Source organism: Medicago sativa, chromosome 1 (assembly GCF_051527215.1).
Source record: "Medicago sativa cultivar Bolivia chromosome 1, Bolivia_mono, whole genome shotgun sequence".
In the NCBI taxonomy this organism is placed as follows: domain Eukaryota; kingdom Viridiplantae; phylum Streptophyta; class Magnoliopsida; order Fabales; family Fabaceae; genus Medicago; species Medicago sativa.
In genome coordinates, this window is record NC_140749.1 from 2,346,273 (window position 1) to 2,363,862 (window position 17,590).

Here is a 17,590-nt window from a genome sequence, read left to right on the forward strand (position 1 = left end):
CATAAGAAGCTGATTATCACCACAAGCTGAAGATTCAAGGATCAACACTTCAAAAGCTGTCTATTGGATTCGAAAACACTGCAGAAGACTAGTGGAAATTTGCAACGGTCATTTTGGTGAAGATTTGAAGGCATTGGAAGCTTATCTTCAAAAAGCGTTGACATTGTACTTTGTACGAACTGTACAACCACCTTCACCACTACTCTGTTTTGTGTCCACGCTACAGACAAGAAAACAGCTCAAGAATAACAGCTATGCCTGCAAAGATGTTCCTTCACAATGGGAATGGATTTCAAATTGGTTCTTCATAGGACAACAACCAAATCAGACAAAAGATCATTGGTGAAAGATCAAGCTTCAACAACGACTCTTTTGATGTGCCGGCAATTTCACAATGTCTCTTTCACACCTCTATATAAAGTAGTGAAGAGTTAGAGATTTGGTGATGCTGAACGAAAGACTCTCAACATTTTTACAAGTGACAAACCTCTGCTAAAATTGTTCTGCATTCACTTAGAATTTTTGTCTCTCAAGTTTTATCTTAGAAATTCTTAAGTCTTAGAGTCTGTATCTGATTTGTTTTGTGAGCACCTCTTATTGTATATCAAGTGTTCAATCTCAAACATTATTCTTTGTAATCTTGTTTGTTTAGAAGTCTCTTGCAGTTGTGCTTGAGCACAGAAGTCTCTTTATTGTGTTCTTGAGCATAAGAAGACTCTTGCAAAGTGTGCTTGAGCATAGGAAGTCTCTTGCTGTGTGCTTGAGCAATTGTAATCAGATATTACATTCTAGTGAAATCTCCTTGGAAGTGCAAGGGGGACTGGACTACTTCCGGATTGTGGAAGGAACCAGTATAATTGCTTTGTGTCTTTCTTCTTCTCTCTCTCTCTCTCTCTCTCTCTCTCTCTCTCTCTGTTTTATTCCGCTGCATTCAGATTTTGTTTATCACTTCAGAAGCTGTCTCACTTAGCTTCTGACCAGTGTGTTCAGTTTTTAGGAGAAACGAAAAATTTTCAAAACACAATTCAACCCCCCTTCTTGTGTTTTTCTCACCTTCAAGTATTTCCACTATGAATAATAATAATAATAATAATAATAATAATAATAATAATAATAATAATAATAATAATAATAATAATAATAATAATATTTGTTCAGCATAAACATCACTTTATATATGAAGAGGCTGGGTCCATATTCTCCGTTACTTAGGTTCGGATTTCTAACCATTTTGTCATTTGATCAAAACAAAAAAAAAATATTATTTATAATTATGCATAGATTTATTGTAAAAAAAGAAAAGAATTATGCATAGATTTGCACAGGAAGCGACATAAACAATGGACGCCCACGGGTTGTTTTTCTGTCCTTTGAAAGGTGACAAAGGTTGGGTGGTTGATGATGTGATTCAATCAAAGAATTTAAAACTTGGTTAGTTGATCATTAGCACATATTTATTATATAATGGTGATAGTGATAATCAAGAAATGTAAAGGAAATATACATTGTCTTTGTCTAGTTTATTTATTTTTAGACATGTGTGACTAGGGGTGCACACTGCGCTACCTTATACATTCATTTAAGCTCACTACCTATGTTCCCCATAGTTTGATTGTTCATTCATGTAACTAAGTGTTAGAGAGATGGGAGATAGAGAGAGTTGCAACAGTAGAGCTTTGATCAATTGTGGATGGAGTCGTGGTCGAATTGAGAGTCTCAAAATTGAAGTATACAATGAGATTCTTAGTAGACTAAGGGAATTGAATGTCTCAGAGGCCACACTTCCTTATTTTGAAGATGAGCTTTGGGGGCACTTCAATAGCCTTCCAACTAGGTAACTCCATCTCAATGCTTTTCACACTAAAAAAACATGACTTACTTGTTGTTTGATTTTTGTTATATATTTGTGTGAAGGTATGCATTGGAAATGAATGTTGAGAAGGCCCAAGATGTTCTTATGCATAAAAGGTTACAACATATGGCACGAACGTCTATTTCTAGTACACCTGCAATTGATGTCCGCCTCCTCCAGGTCATTTATATATACCTCAACTACTTGTTCAAAAGAATAAATTAATATACTAAAACATAAATAGAGAAACACATAATTCAATGTTTGGTAACGAATTTCAGCCAGAGTAGTTGCATGTTCCATTTGTAACTTAGGATTTGCAATGTATAACTTGTATTTAAATGCTACTGTCCATATTACAACAATTACCCTTAACAACCCAACAAACATTTAGGCATGGCCTAAAGGATCATGTACTCAACAAGTATTTGATTAGGCCAAAAGCTCTATGCATATACAATTTCATCAGTCGTCATTGACTAGTAAAGATGAATTCTCTATGCTAGTTGTTTCTTCCTTTCATTAGGATTTTAGATCCAAAAGGGCACACCTTGAATTTATCATGTCTGTTATACTTATTGTTTATTAGACATTTCATGCTGCACTAGGGAAATTCCTATAATTTTATTTCAATTGTATGTATCTAGCTAGAAACATGTTTTCTTCATTTAACATGATATGCGAACTTTATGGTGCCTACTACCAATCAGCCAAATGATCATGGCATCAATATCTTTCATGCAGGTTCGTTCTACTTCTGGTGTACATTCTAGCAAATCCCTTCATTCCAACTTACAAAAAGAAACCAATCTCCAAGACACTGATATTCCATGCAACATGAGGCATGATTACGTGAAAATTGACATGTCTTTTTCCTCTATAAAGTAATATTATTCGCTCTTCATTCTCCTTACAATGTCTTAAATATGGATTTATCAGACTTTACCAACTGTTGCCTTTTCTCTTATCATGCTCCTCAGTATCCAATATCCATCCATCCTTGGCCTTTGATTAATTATTTTACTTGAACTTGATCTTGGTGCAAGCCGGTTACAAGTTCAAGATAGGGATAAAGGTTTGAATTTTTATTACATTTAATTTGATGATCATTATGTTGTATTTCCTATTGTTCCTTAGTTTACATTTTTTCCCGATAATTTAATATCCCCCTCTTCATCCTTGTCTATGGTATCATGTCGGCTAAGACCTGTTAATAGATCCATTGTTGAACTGAAAAAAAATTGTATCTTCTCATTTTCAATCTCTATTAGTTTATTTTACTTCCTGCTCAAGTAATCTTTTTGAAAAACAAAAATGATTGTTTAACACTTTTATTTCTGTTTATATATCACACTCTGCTACTTATAAAATCGCAGACCAATGCATGAAATCACAATTTCAACCAGCGATAAGCCAAAACTTTTCAGTCAGGTATCAAATCATATTAGTTGCTGTACAAACATTTCTCTATGATCAAAAACAGTGTTTTTACAATATTTTTCCTACATATTATGGTAATGTTCGTAATAATTACGAGGCATCACAGAAATTTATAATGGTATTGCGATTACAGTTGACTACCTTACTCTCTGAGATTGGGCTGAACATTCAAGAAGCACATGCCTTTTCCACATTGGATGGATATTCATTGGATGTTTTTGTTGTTGATGGTTGGGCAGGCCAGGTAGTTTTCTTTTCAATTGAAAACTGAGTGAGAAGGAGTTGTAACTGAATTGAAAATTCTCTTCACATTTATATATCCACCTTATAACTTGTTTTGAAACCAATTGTGCACCGTCTGGCAATCTGATTGTATTACTCTTAGACTTCAAAATAATGTACTATACAAATTCTTTTTCGCTCTACTGTTTCTTGAATTACTTCGTAATAAGTTACTTGATTAATCTTCACGCATGCTTTTTTATAGGATATTGAGAGCCTCAAGCATGAAGTGACAAAGAAAATGCAGAAACTCGAGGTATGCTACATTTGTATGTCCCTTGTTACACCTATGCTCACAGAATATATTATAAGATATAATATTTTTACTTCTTATCAGGAAGATCAATGGTTGCCCCTGCACCTTTTCCCCAAGGTATACATCGTTATATTGCGTCGATAATCTCACCTATAGTTCATGCATGGTAGATAGTTTAATTCTCTTGTTAATAAATTCATCAATTTTGAAGATATATTGGAATAATAAGTTAATTAACTTGACTTACCGAGGTAAAAAAAAAAGGTATTTATCATAGCAACAACCAAAGAACTTTTCTCAAATCAATTGCATGTATGTTTGGCAACCTAGTAGCCGTAGACCTCAATATGATTGACTAGGGTACTTACACTCATTTTTTAGTTAAATTAAAGGGGGAGAAATCGATAAGTACTATTTAACGCTACTTTAGTCTTTCTTTGCTTGAACATGATTAATGTTCATATGTGAATTTTACAGGAGACTGGGACACTTAAACATATTACAACAAAGAATATTCCAACAAAGAAAATTAAGAAACTCGAGGTAGTTATTTTTATGTCACCCTTGTTAGTAATATAAAAGGATCAAATTTGAATGTATTAGTACATAAGAAGATTAATACCGTTTGGTACCAATACTTTTTGTTTGCTTTTACTTTTAATTATAAAACATGTCCCTTTGATGTCATTACTTTTCTAATATTAATAGAGAAAACGATGAAAAAGAAAGTTATTTTTAGATTATGGACCAATGCACATCTACAAGAAGCTCACAATGTTGCAGAAATGAACAATACAATCTTTTTGTAAATAATACTAAGTTATAATTACGTCTCATTACTATCGAGGCTTACCCTCATCTTTCTGTGTTTTTTATTGGAACCAAGAAGCAGCCATGGTGCAGTCTTCCTAAAGAGAGACCAGAGAAAATTGAAATGAACCGTATCTTTAACCATGTAAACAAACCCATTAGTAGAAATGATGTATGGGAAATTGAAGCAAGTTGTTTAAAATATGAGAAGAAAATTGCCTCTGGATCAGTCAGTGATTTGTGAGTATTAATTACTAACATGTAATCTATTTGATATTGTTTTGAATCAAAACACGTTGAGTTATTGCTTGATTGACACAGGTATAAAGGCACTTACATTAATCAAGATGTGGCTATCAAAGTATTTAAGAATGGTAGTCTTGATGAAAATATGCATAAGGAGTTTTCTCAGGAAATCTTTATCCTAAGGTTTGTTCTATAGTCTTCATGCTCCATACTAGGTCTATTATATAAAAACATAAATGCTTCCATCCAAGATTAGATACAGATGAGATGAAAGACAGGGTAGAAAGGATGCATTACTATTTTTTATTTATGTATGTAATGGTCACTCCGAGAAAGATTCTCTGATTAGTAATTCTTGGATTTTTCTAATTGAACTATTGCAGTAAAATTCAGCACAAGAATGTTATCAAATTTATTGGTGCCTGTACGAAACCAAGTTTTCATCTTGTCACAGGTAAATGTGGTTATTTTGGGTGCAGTTAATCTTGGTTTTCATTGTTTGTTGACAGACAAAAAGTATTGGGAACTCTATCGTCATTTTCAATACATATATATTTTTTCTCAGAATACATGCCTGGTGGAAATATGTATGACTTTCTGCATATACAGAAGGTCGTGCTCACTCTTCCTTCTTTGCTCAAAGTAGCAATTGATGTCTCCCAAGGAGTGGCTTATTTGCATCAAAACAACATTATACATCGAGACCTCAAAGCTGCTAATCTTTTGATGGATGAGAAAGGGGTAAGTGACTATTAATTTGTCATTTCTTTTGATTTTATAGGTTTTTGTTCTTAGTTAATGCTTTCAAATCATACTATAACAATATAAACCACTCTAAAACTCTAGTTGTGTATATTATTGCACGCTAGCTCATTGTACATTAAAGCTCATGTTGACTGGAAGGCAAATCATTAGAAATGCAAAACAATTTCATATTGATTGAACCGAAAAATGAAACAAATTTTTCTTAGTTTCTAGGAATTTGTGCCTTGTCGATAATTGCCCACCTTAATAAAAACCAGGAACTAAAAGCAGCTTGATTTGTGAAGATTTACAGTGAACATCATATGAACTTATGCCAATGTGAACATCGTTCAAAAACTTATCCAACAGGTAGTCAAAGTTGCTGATTTTGGTGTAGCCAGATTGCAAAATCAATCCGGTATCATGACTGCAGAAACTGGAACGTACCGGTGGATGGCTCCAGAGGTATGTGTATATCGATATATTTGTATAAAACGTTGATCGCTATTGGCTACTTAACATTATGAACATCCCAATTTGCCATATATTGAACTTATTATAACTTGTGATTCCCTTAAAATTGAAAAGGTTATTGAGCATAAGCCATATAACCAGAAAGCTGATGTTTTCAGCTTTGGGATTATTATTTGGGAGCTGCTCACAAGAAAGGTAATAATCGCTACATCCAATTAAAAATAACTGAAGAAGTTGGTTAATTTCAAAGACTTGATTTATGTTGGTTTCATTTAATTAAGGTTTCTTTGACTTCAACTTATGATCTATGTTTCATGATTGAATCCCAGCTTCCCTATGAAGATTTATCCCCGTTACAAGCAGCGATTGCCGTAGTACATAAGGTATTCGCTTAACAATTATATTACTATGTACATTAATCATTATACCTATTGCGGGTGGTATCGGTCGAACTTATAATCTATAAGTTGTATTTTAGAATTATCTGTTACCAAGAAATTGCCAGTGTCAATGAAATGACACTAATGTTTTGAATGAAGGGTATCATATCGTATCACAAAAGAGAATTCAAGGATGACAAACCGCTGTCACTCACTGGATTTGCAAGATAAGAAAATGTTATTAATTCATAATCTCGATGAAAATAATTCAGTGAAAATTAATTAGATTTGAGGCACTTAAAATGCAGGATTTGAGGCCTGAAATTCCAAGGGATACTCATCCAAAGTTAGTCGAATTACTTCACCGCTGTTGGCACAAAGATCCCTCTTTAAGGCCTGACTTCTCAGAAATTATTAAGTTTCTACATCACATTAACAACATGGTATGGGGAGGAATATAAACTAGATAGACTTCTTGTTACCGTTGCCTTCTTTTAGCTTCTAAAATGCTTCGTTTTCCCCCTTATGTGCTTATACAGATTGCAGGGAAGAAAAAGAAGGTGAAGGTTAAAGGCAAAGGGAATGCATGGGCATGACAAGATATAGTCATTGGCCAAAGGCCATGGCAAGATGAAAAGCTTGAAGACACATGTAAATATGTGGAAAAAGGAACACAATCTGTGTTCATAACTCCATTGGGATTCAAGTTGTTTTGTATGATATGAACACTAGAATAAGAAAATGTCAATTAAAACTCTAACATTGACACGACTTTAAATTGTATTTTGTATATCTGTTAGGAAAAATAAATGAAGCTAGCTTGATGTGAGTGCATTTTTCAGCAAAAGGAGTAATTGTATGCAATGAGGAAATAAATTGGAAAAAACTGTGATGGGAAACTGGTGATTATGGATAGTTATCTTCTACTTTATGACATGACTCATGAACTAATTAATATTACAAACAAAATAGGACAGGTTTAGCAAAAGGAACTTTTGAATGAGTATAAGGCTATTTTTTTTTTTTAATGAAACATTTTGAAGGAATACTTGATCTTGTCATCCTCAGAAGGTAACTAGAAGGAAGGAAAATAAGATTCATAGTCTTCATTTACATTAGGGGAATGAATGATTCAGAAATCCTGATACTTCTAAGAGTGAGGGCAGTAAGTATGTTAAGAATATTTTAGTCAACTGATGTATTGGGTGAAGAGCAGCATTGGGGGTGATTCATTGTCCTTTAGGAGATTCTTAGAATTTGGGTTGGGGTGTGCTTGTTGTAAATTTCTTTTCAAGTAGTATACTATTCTCCGAGGATATATGAAAAAATAATTGATGATGTATCTGATTCAAAATTTAGATCAAATTCATCAAACTGTTTTTTATAGGCAAGATTTAATGGAGTAGCATTTTGGGTTAAAATAAAAGGAATCCATTGAATTGGGAAAAAAGAGTGGGGGGCATCCATGTGATGTGGCATCTTAATGGATGTAGGAAGTGGGCCCCGCCAACCTAATCTATCTACCATGACTTTTCACTTTACCTCCTTGAAGAAGGGGGATGGATAGGAATCAATAAAGCAAGCCAACGGTATTGCATTCATATTTGTGGTGTAGAACAGACCAACAAAGACAAAAGATAAAGCCTTGCTTACTTACCTAACCTAACCTAACACAAGTGCAGGGCAGGCAGAGTTACACAAAACAACAATAGTTAGAAGAAATGGCGACAGCAGTGAAAGTGTACGGACCAGCCTTGTCAACCGCTGTCTCAAGAGTGTTGGCATGTCTCAATGAGAAAGAAATCCAATTCCAACTCATCTCTCTCAACATGTCCAAAGCTGAACACAAAAAACCTGATTTCCTCAAAATCCATGTAATAATAATTCATACACTTCACTTGTTCTACCTTGTTGTTGGTCATGTCATGATAATAATTTTGACATTGCTCATTTCATTTTCAGCCATTTGGTCAAGTACCTGCATATCAAGATGACGACATTTCTCTCTTCGGTAAGTAATTAATTATTTAATTAATCAATTGCTTCTTACTTAATTAATAATAATCAATTAGTATTTTCAATTAAAATTATATAACATCAGAGTCAAGAGCCATATGTCGGTACGTATGTGAGAAAAATGGAGAGAAAGGGAACAAAGAACTGTATGGTACAAATCCATTGGCAAAGGCTTCAATAGATCAATGGTTAGAAGCTGAAGGACAAAGCTTCAATCCACCTTCTTCAACTCTCGTGTTTCAGCTTGCATTCGCTCCTCGAATGAAGATCAAACAAGATGAAGGAGCAATTCGACAGAGTAAAGAAAAGCTGAAGAAAGTGCTTGATGTGTACGATAAGAGACTCGGGGAAACTCGCTACTTGGCCGGTGATGAATTCACACTTGCGGACCTTTCACATCTTCCCAATATTCATTACTTGGTGGCTGCTGCTGATGCCGACACGGCTGATTTGTTTACTTCTTCGTCAAGAAACAATGTGTCAAGGTGGTGGACGGAAATATCCACACGTGAGTCATGGAAAAAGGTCATCGATTTGTACCCAAAACCTTGATTCATTAATCACATTGGTAGCTATTTGATATTCAGGACCAAACAGCCCAACAATGTCCCTAATGCATGAATGCGGGATTTATTTTTTCTGACTTCAGCAAATCCCATTTCCTTTTCCTCCTGCACTCATATACTTCAGATCAGCAGATTAATAATTACTAGTACTATGCTTTCTATACTTTTTATAATATTTTTCTATTTCTATTCTGACTGTTGACACGGCTCCTTTTCTTTATTTGTATTGTATGATGAACATTTTGATTCGAGTGATCTAGGATGCTAAATTTGTTAAGCGTCGATTCTAGATTTTTATTATCTTGAAAAATGTCACTTCCAGTGATCTAGGAAGCTAAATTATGTATGGCACACTAGCTATTCCTTTGGCATAAAAACATAAGAGACTAAAGTATCTAATTTTTTTGAATGGCAAAAAACAATTATATAAAAACTGAACCAAAACAGAGACTTAATGGAAAATATTCTATACAAGAATAATCTTCACCTCTATGCTCTATTGTTCTAATCTTTGTCCCTAACTCTTTCCCTCTATAATCCCTAAACCGTTTTCTTCTTTATCTCGTTCCTTGTAGTTTCTCCTCTGTGGTTGATATTGTTTCGTGTTGGATTTCCTCCTTGTGATTTGTGTTAGGTGATAGTGTTGTTTCTTCCCCGTCTCCCTCTTTGATCTTGTTTCTAATGTGGATTCGGAATACTCTGTCTCTCAAAAGCGACATCGCCTCTGCCCAGGCCTTATTCAACTGAGAAACCAGTTGATTGTTCCTCCTTATTCAAACTTGGGAGCATACACTAGTGAAGTTCCAGGGTTTTAGGCCAACATTATGATTGCAACAAGTATAAATTAGTAACAAATTTGAGATGACATCACTTAACTTGGATAATAATTAGAAGACCAACCACAAAACAATACCAAAATCTAAAAATAAAAAAGGTGTTGGTTGGGGATTGTGTGCGCTTTAGTATTATAGGTAGGTTCAGTTTGTGCTGCTCTCTGAGATCGAAATCAAATGAATTCACATCAAACAACCAAAGCTGAGATCGAAATCAAATTGTTTCACATCCTCGTTGAAGCCTTAGAGCATCTTCAGAATCAGAAGAGGGTAAAAACAAAGACATTTAGGAAGAAATAGAGGAATTGTTGAATCCACAGATCCGCCTCTCCCAATGGGCAGAGAGATAAAAAGAGATTGATTTGTGTAATAAGAGAAGAATGAATGAATGAATGAATATTTAGATATGAAAGTAATGTTTATAAGAGTATTACTGGGAGATGGTAGAATTGAGTTTGAGACGTGTACAGTACAGATAGAAGGTTATGGAAGTGGATCTTTGGATTTGTATGGAAGTGAAATTTTGGTGTGTCGTGCATTTTTTTTTTTAAATTGGTAAACATCTTTGAATTTGGTCGGTTAAAGACATTCCATAGGCAAAATATATTCAAGTTTCTCTTTTTCTTAATCAATTTCGTCCATAAAATTATAAAAAGAAAAAGTTAATCAGGGTATCACAAATTCAACAATTAAAATGGTTGTTTATTCATAAAAAGTTTATATAAGTGTGGTTTTTTCAAGTGCCTCGGTAGGTAGACATCCTAACGTGGCAGTACCACTCTTATACACATCCTAGTTGTCACACTTAATATAAAATAACAAGTCCAGTTAATTAAAATTAAAACTAAGCTAATTACCTTAACACTATAAGCGATAAATTACGCTAATGATACAATCATATAAAGAATTTAGATGTTACTTCGTCAATAATTCACCAAACATGCATCAATAATTTTCTCAAACATCGCAGCAAAATAATGATAACATCTCAAGAGTCATCCATAAATAAAATAAGTCTCCAAGTAGCCATGTCATCATACAACACATATCATCATCAATACATAGTCTCAAAAATCTCTAACAAACATGATAAAGATAACATCAAACACTGACCCCTAATCAGAGCCCTAAGTCTAAGACGCCAAAAACGGTAAACGAGGTAGCATCCAAAATGGGTTTTTACTCTATAAATAGGGTCTTTACATTTGTTGAGGACTAAAAATAGGGACTCAATAGCCTAATTTGGACTCTATAGAATTCGTCAGAACCCAAAATGGGTCACTCTATACTTGTTTTTTGCACACATCAAATACACGTTTGAACACCTTAATGCCACCACTTAAGTTACAAGCATGAATTACCAAGCTCGACGATTGTTCTAATTCAACAATATATTATAAACGCTACAATTTCCCTTAAATTTAACGATGTCGAACTTTCTTTAATTTAACGATGATGCTCAACCTTGTACGGCCTCTTTGGAAACCTCCAGATAAAAGTGGTAAGCTTTATGTTGTGTCTCTTGTGGTTTGGACTATCTTTGTCTATTTGCTAGTTTTTTGGTGTATTAGCGGCTTCCAAGTTGTCAAAGTTAAAATAGCACATTATGTCTTTGTTGGAATGCCAACAAAGATGGGTTATTTGGAAATATAAGGTTTGGCTAGGTCCTTATGGTGTTGGAATCAGCTTTTGCAACCCTTTCATGCTTTGGTTGTCTTTTAACTTGTTGACCAAATTGACATCATTGAGATCACTTATAGTCGAAACACGACTACAGTAAAATAAAATAAAAAGGTGTTGGTTGGAGATTGTGTGTTCCCCTCTACTGTTGAGGTCCCAAGCTTAAAACTGTGTTTGCGTTGCTCTCTGAAATCAGATCGTGTAGAGACCTACACCAGACACACTGTGCATCGAAAGATTTAGTTTTTTTTGGTCTTTTTATTATTTTAATTTTTTTTAGTATTCTTTTTGTTTAGTTTTTTTAGCAATAAAATAAAAAGGTGTTGGTTGGAGATTGTGTGTTCCCCTCTACTGTTGAGGTCCCAAGCTTAAAACTGTGTTTGCGTTGCTCTCTGAAATCAGATCGTGTAGAGACCTACACCAGACACACTGTGCATCGAAAGATTTAGTTTTTTTTGGTCTTTTTATTATTTTAATTTTTTTTAGTATTCTTTTTGTTTAGTTTTTTTAGCAATAAAATAAAAAGGTGTTGGTTGGAGATTGGGTGTGCCCCTCTACTAGTGAGGTCCCCAAGCTTAAAATTGTGCCTGCGCTATTCTCTGAAGTCAGCTCGTGTAGAGACCTACACCAGACACACTGTGCATTGAAAGATTTAGTTTTTTTTTTCCGTGCTTGCGCTGTTCTCTGAAGTCAGCTCGTGTAGAGACCTACACCAGACACACTGTGCATACACCAGACACACTGTGCATTGAAAGATTTAGTTTTTTTTTTCTGTGCCTGCGCTGTTCTCTGAAGTCAGCTCGTGTAGAGACCTACACCAAACACACTGTAGAGACCAAATATTTTGTTTATATCCCTAATATTTTGTTTTTTAAACCAATCATCCAAAAAAACACACTTTATTCTATTGTTTTTTAAAAAGGGCATACCTCAATCTATAAATATTAGGGATAAATAAGTAAATAGTCTCCATAAATATACCAAATTAAACTACTATTGCTGCATTTTATTAACAAGCGACGCACAGGTCAACAATCTAGTTTGCTATTTATTATTACTCTACTAAAGAAAGCAAAAGATAAGGGAATTTAAGAACAATTTACCTGTTCTATGTATCTAAGTTGCAAGAAACATAATAATTTACTGGATCACATCCTCATTGAAGCGTTAGAGCGTCTTCAAAAGAGAGAAAAAATTGAGAGATTCAGGAAGGAGAACGATAAAACGCAAGAGATTGAACAACTAAATAAAGGATCTAGAGCCCATAAATCAACAAGAGATCCGCCTCTCCCACTACAGAAATGCCAATAGCGATGGAGATTTGTCAAATGGGGAGAAGAATAATGAAAGATGAAGGAAATGAGAAGTGGTAAAATTGAGTTTCAGTCATGTATGTACAGATGGAAGGCCAGAAATGGGAAGTGCGACGGTTAGAATGTGTTACTTTTTTATTTTGACAAAATTAGAATGTGTTATTTGTTACTCGGCTATGGAGAAATTGAGATTTTTTTTAGTGGTAATACATGCATCAAGGTATTCAAAGTATCATGAAGATAATTCGTTGTGCACCCCATTTGCTCATCATTCACACACTTTGAATTTCTTCAAGTGCAATTTTCTTCAACATCTTCTTTGTTCAAAGTCTAGCATTCTAACACCCTTCATCTGGCACGAGGCTTGAAGACATATCATTGTTCCAAGTTGCCACTTTCACATAAGAACGCCCTGTTTTTGTAAAAATAGAAAATTACAACTTGCACTTTCTTTATGGAAGTATACCAAGAAAGTATTCTAGTAAGTAGTCTATATAAGTGTACATAATTGATCTTTTTTTAGACAAAAAAAAATTGAAGTATGTAAGAAAATTAAATGAGACCTTCCCCCTTTTATGCACTTATACACCTTTGATTTTTGGTAAAACGCTTATTCAATTAATTTTTGGTGGTAACTTTTTAGTCCTCAAAGTAGAATAAGGCCTGATAATTTGGAGTTGGGTCAAGAAATAGGTAAAATCTAACAAAAAAATATTCTATATAAAAATTGAATTTGGACTTCTTCAAATGATTCATTATTTGATGAAACTCATTTAACACTTAAACAACATTGTTTAGTTAAAACACTTATTTAATTTGGAACTCAATAGTAGTTTATGAACAAGAAGACAGAGAAAGATAAAAGAGAGTGAAAGGCGACTAGTGATTTTTGAAGGAATTGTGTGATGCAGATTATTGTACATGATATATCTTTTACTATTTTCTTGATTATAAATGAAAATGAAGTGGAAAAAGAAAAATGAAAAGACACGTGTGGTGAATATGTACCACATATGAATTAAGCAAATAAGATATGATTTTCTATTATCTCATTCTCTCTTCTTTCCTACTTACTTCTCTCTTCTTTCTCAATCTCCAACTCTTGTTCTCTGTTTTCTTTCCTTTCGTTTCTCTTCTCCCATGGCTACTACAATCACTCACTGCACCAATTTCATATGCAAACCCTCAATCCCTCCTTCAATTTCAACTCATCCTAACTTCCTTACCCTTCATTCTCTTCGTTCTTCTTCTTCTTCTTCTTTACCAAAAATTCATTCTACTTCTCGGGTAGGACTGCAGAGACGTGTTGTTATCACCAAAGCAACAGGCACAGCAGCTTCAGATGCTAAGAAGAAAAAAGATGAAAGAGTTCAAAGAGTTCACAGCATAGAAGAGTTCGATGCAGCACTTCAATCTGCAAAAGACAAACTCGTTGTTGTTGAGTACGCTACAAGCGACGACTCAGAAAGCATTGAGATATACCCTTTCTTGGTTGACCTAAGCCGAACATGTAACGACGTTGAGTTTCTTCTTGTTATGGGAGATGAATCAGAGAAAACAAAAGAACTCTGCAAAAGAGAAAAGGTTGATAAAGTACCACACTTCACTTTCTACAAGAGCAAAGAGAAGATTCATGAAGAAGAAGCTATTGGTCCAGACATGCTTGTTGGTGATGTGTTATACTACGGTGATAACCATTCAGGTGTAGTGCAACTTCACAACAGAGAAGATGTTGAGAAACTTATTGAGGATCATAAGATTGATCATAAGCTTATTGTTCTTGATGTTGGTCTTAAACATTGTGGGCCATGTGTTAAGGTTTATCCGACAGTGATTAAGCTGTCAAGACAAATGAATGATACTGTTATTTTTGCAAGGATGAATGGTGATGAGAATGATAGTTGTATGCAGTTTTTGAGGGATATGGAAGTTGTTCAGGTTCCTACTTTTTTGTTCATTAGAGATGGTAAGATTTGTGGTAGGTATGTTGGTTCAGGGAAAGGTGAACTCATTGGTGAAATTCTCAGGTACCAAGGAGTTCGTGTTACTTATTAAATCAAATCAATTATTCTTCTATACACCTACCTTGTTCATGTGTGTATTCATATTGATCAAGTTAATTGAACAATACTAGTTAATGGTGTTATGATCATAAGCATTATATAGTTAAGGATTTGTCTCACTGCTTTCATTTTTCGAAAGATATATCCTTAATTGTATCCTTATCCTTAATTGTATGTCATTTGGCAATATATTTCCTTGAGAACTAAACTAAACTGTTACAAATAGCATTTATCATTTTGGATTAACTTACACGTTTCAGCATACGCCCTCCACACACTTCACTAAGTTATAACTAATGTAAAAAGTGATTTTTTGCTTATTATAAATATATTTTCATTTTCACAAGATCAAACTTAACTAGAATTGTTTAATATTACTTGTCATATAATCTTATATTATGGCATTTGACAAACCTCTGTGGTGAACCCATTACATAGCTGATAGCTGTAACAAGGTTAAGAGCTTCACCTTTCTTTAATAGGGATCAAGTTAGGAATCCAAGTATACACATCAAATAATAGACCACACCTCCCTGCCAATAGAGATTCCAATATCTCTCTTCTTCGTAATGTTTGGGACATTATCCAAGTCTCGATAAGCTATGGGTTAACATCCCTTCTAACAAATGTGTTTGGTGCCCGCATTCTGTCTCATTCTGCCACTATAGGTTATCCAACTTGAAATTCCATTATAAATAAAAGCTGAGAACATTTTCAGAGATGGTTTTGATTATCGTGCACGATCTGGTTCTTCATCCTTCTGGTTAGCCATTGGAATTCTCTTGGCTCCCCCGTCGCTCTTATTCCTTATGTGCAAATCAATGACCTCAATTTAACTATTAAAGTTGTATGTTCATCCAACCCTTCTTACCATAATCATCTTTACTTCAATGCTAGCATCAAAGACGTTTATAGTTAGTCTGATCATACTAATTATAATTACACAGCCAGAAGTGGTTGCTTGTGGATCCTAAAAAATAAAAATGATGATGAAATAGACTCTCACTCAACTAATATCCAATATTTTCTTGGATTTGGAACCTCTATATTCCAGGGAAAAAAATATGTTTATGTTTTGACTTGTTTGTCATAACTCAGTCCCCCTCTATCCATGCTTCACCATCTCCGTATGCATATATCTGCTTTGTGGACACATTGCATTTCTGAAGATGAATCCTTCCTCCAGTGTATCTGAGATTGCAACCAATCTAGAAACCTTTAGTTAAATCTTAGATTTTCCAATTCTAAATTTTATCAACTCAAGATTGTATTAGATAGCTTAAAATGGCGTGTCTAACCTCCTCGTTAACTTGCTCGCCGCGGACACTAGGTAGGCCTAGAAGAACCGTAACTCAACTTGCCTTCATCTCGAAACCATACCCACTTACCGTCACGCGTTGGCAGCTTGATCCATGGCAAATACAGTCCATAATTGTTTAAATATCTTACTAAGTGTGTTACTTATCTGCCATAGCCTTCAGCCAAAACACACCACCTGATATTATTAATAGCATCTCTGTGTACCTTGGTGTGACGAAGAACATAGGGAGTGGAAATTATTTGGGACTCCCCTCAATGGTCGGTTGAAACAAGAAAGCCATTTTTAATTATCTCAAAGATCGAATATGGAAAAAATGTCAATCTTGGAGTGCAAAATATCTTTCTAGAGCAGGTAAAGAGGTGCTCATCAAATCTGTTGCTCAAGAAATTCCTTCTTATTGTATGGGAGTCTTTCTCATTCCCACCTCTTTATGTGAAGAAATAGAAAGAACCATGAATTCCTTTTACTGGGGTTCAAAAAGGAATGGCAGCCGGGGTATAAATTGGATGAGGTGGGATAAATTATCATTACATAAAAGTCGTGGTGGTCTTGGATTTCGAGATATGGAAATCCTATTCCATTTCTTTGACAGGCTGTCCACCGCCCAACGTTCTATGGCGTCAATGATTCTTTGGAGTTTGTGGAAGAATCGTAACTCTAAGCTATGGGAGAATTCTGACTCGCCCCCTCAACCATTGTTCAAAGAGCGAAAGACTCCCTCAACGAATGGCGGTATATGCAACAACACAAGCACCGTGTTCAGATTTTGCAGCACACGATTTTATGGTCCAAGCCTCCACCCTCGCACTTGAAATGCAATGTGGATTGTGCGCTGTTCAACAACAACTCAGTAGCAGGTTACAGCTTTTGCTTCCGCAATTCAGCTGGCCATTTTGTGTCCGGTATGTCGAATTTTTCTCACTGCACTTTACTCCCTGCTGAAGCCGAAGCTTGGGGCTTATTTGAGGCCATGAAATTTGCCTTAGCTAACGACATGTCCTCTGTCATTTTTGAGTCCGACTGCAAAGTTATTGTTGACTTAGTGAACTCCCATCAAGTGCCTCAAAATGAGATTGGAGACATTATTTCTAATTGTAAGAATTTATTATCATCTCACACTGGTTTTGTTGTGAATCATGTAAGGCGGCAAGGAAATAAGGTTGCTCATTCATTTGCAAGAGCTTCCTTATCTCATCCTAGCCCCAATTTTTTATATGATGTACCCGATTACTTGTACTCTTTAATCATTAATGAAATGGCCTAAGTTTGCCTTTACTAAAAAAAAGTGTGTTACTTATCTGTCTAGCTATTTAT

The 17,590-nt window shown here is 34.8% G+C and overlaps 2 protein-coding genes and 1 pseudogene across 3 annotated transcripts; all 3 read left to right on the plus strand.

The window, feature by feature from the left end:
* Window positions 1-1,603: 1,603 nt before the first annotated feature.
* LOC146951679 (serine/threonine-protein kinase STY46-like) lies at window positions 1,604-7,255 on the plus strand (annotated as a pseudogene). The gene is made up of 17 exons (XR_015032016.1): window positions 1,604-1,834; window positions 1,915-2,032; window positions 2,597-2,694; window positions 3,229-3,283; window positions 3,426-3,536; window positions 3,780-3,830; window positions 3,912-3,947; window positions 4,308-4,373; window positions 4,717-4,880; window positions 4,962-5,069; window positions 5,270-5,340; window positions 5,452-5,627; window positions 6,000-6,095; window positions 6,219-6,299; window positions 6,434-6,487; window positions 6,793-6,927; window positions 7,024-7,255. The product of XR_015032016.1 is annotated as a serine/threonine-protein kinase STY46-like (transcript).
* Window positions 7,256-8,167: 912 nt separating this feature from the next.
* Window positions 8,168-9,343, plus strand: LOC146951680 (glutathione S-transferase-like). Its single transcript, XM_085754127.1, has 3 exons — window positions 8,168-8,358; window positions 8,447-8,495; window positions 8,586-9,343. The coding sequence occupies exons 1-3, from the start codon at window positions 8,206-8,208 to the stop codon at window positions 9,050-9,052; spliced, it is 669 nt and encodes a 222-aa protein (XP_085610253.1). The 5' UTR covers window positions 8,168-8,205; the 3' UTR covers window positions 9,053-9,343.
* Window positions 9,344-13,964: 4,621 nt separating this feature from the next.
* Window positions 13,965-15,163, plus strand: CDSP32 (chloroplastic drought-induced stress protein of 32 kD). Its single transcript, XM_085754118.1, has one exon. It carries the CDS (start codon window positions 14,033-14,035, stop codon window positions 14,945-14,947), a length of 915 nt encoding a protein of 304 aa, XP_085610244.1. The 5' UTR covers window positions 13,965-14,032; the 3' UTR covers window positions 14,948-15,163.
* The last annotated feature ends 2,427 nt before the right edge of the window (window positions 15,164-17,590 follow it).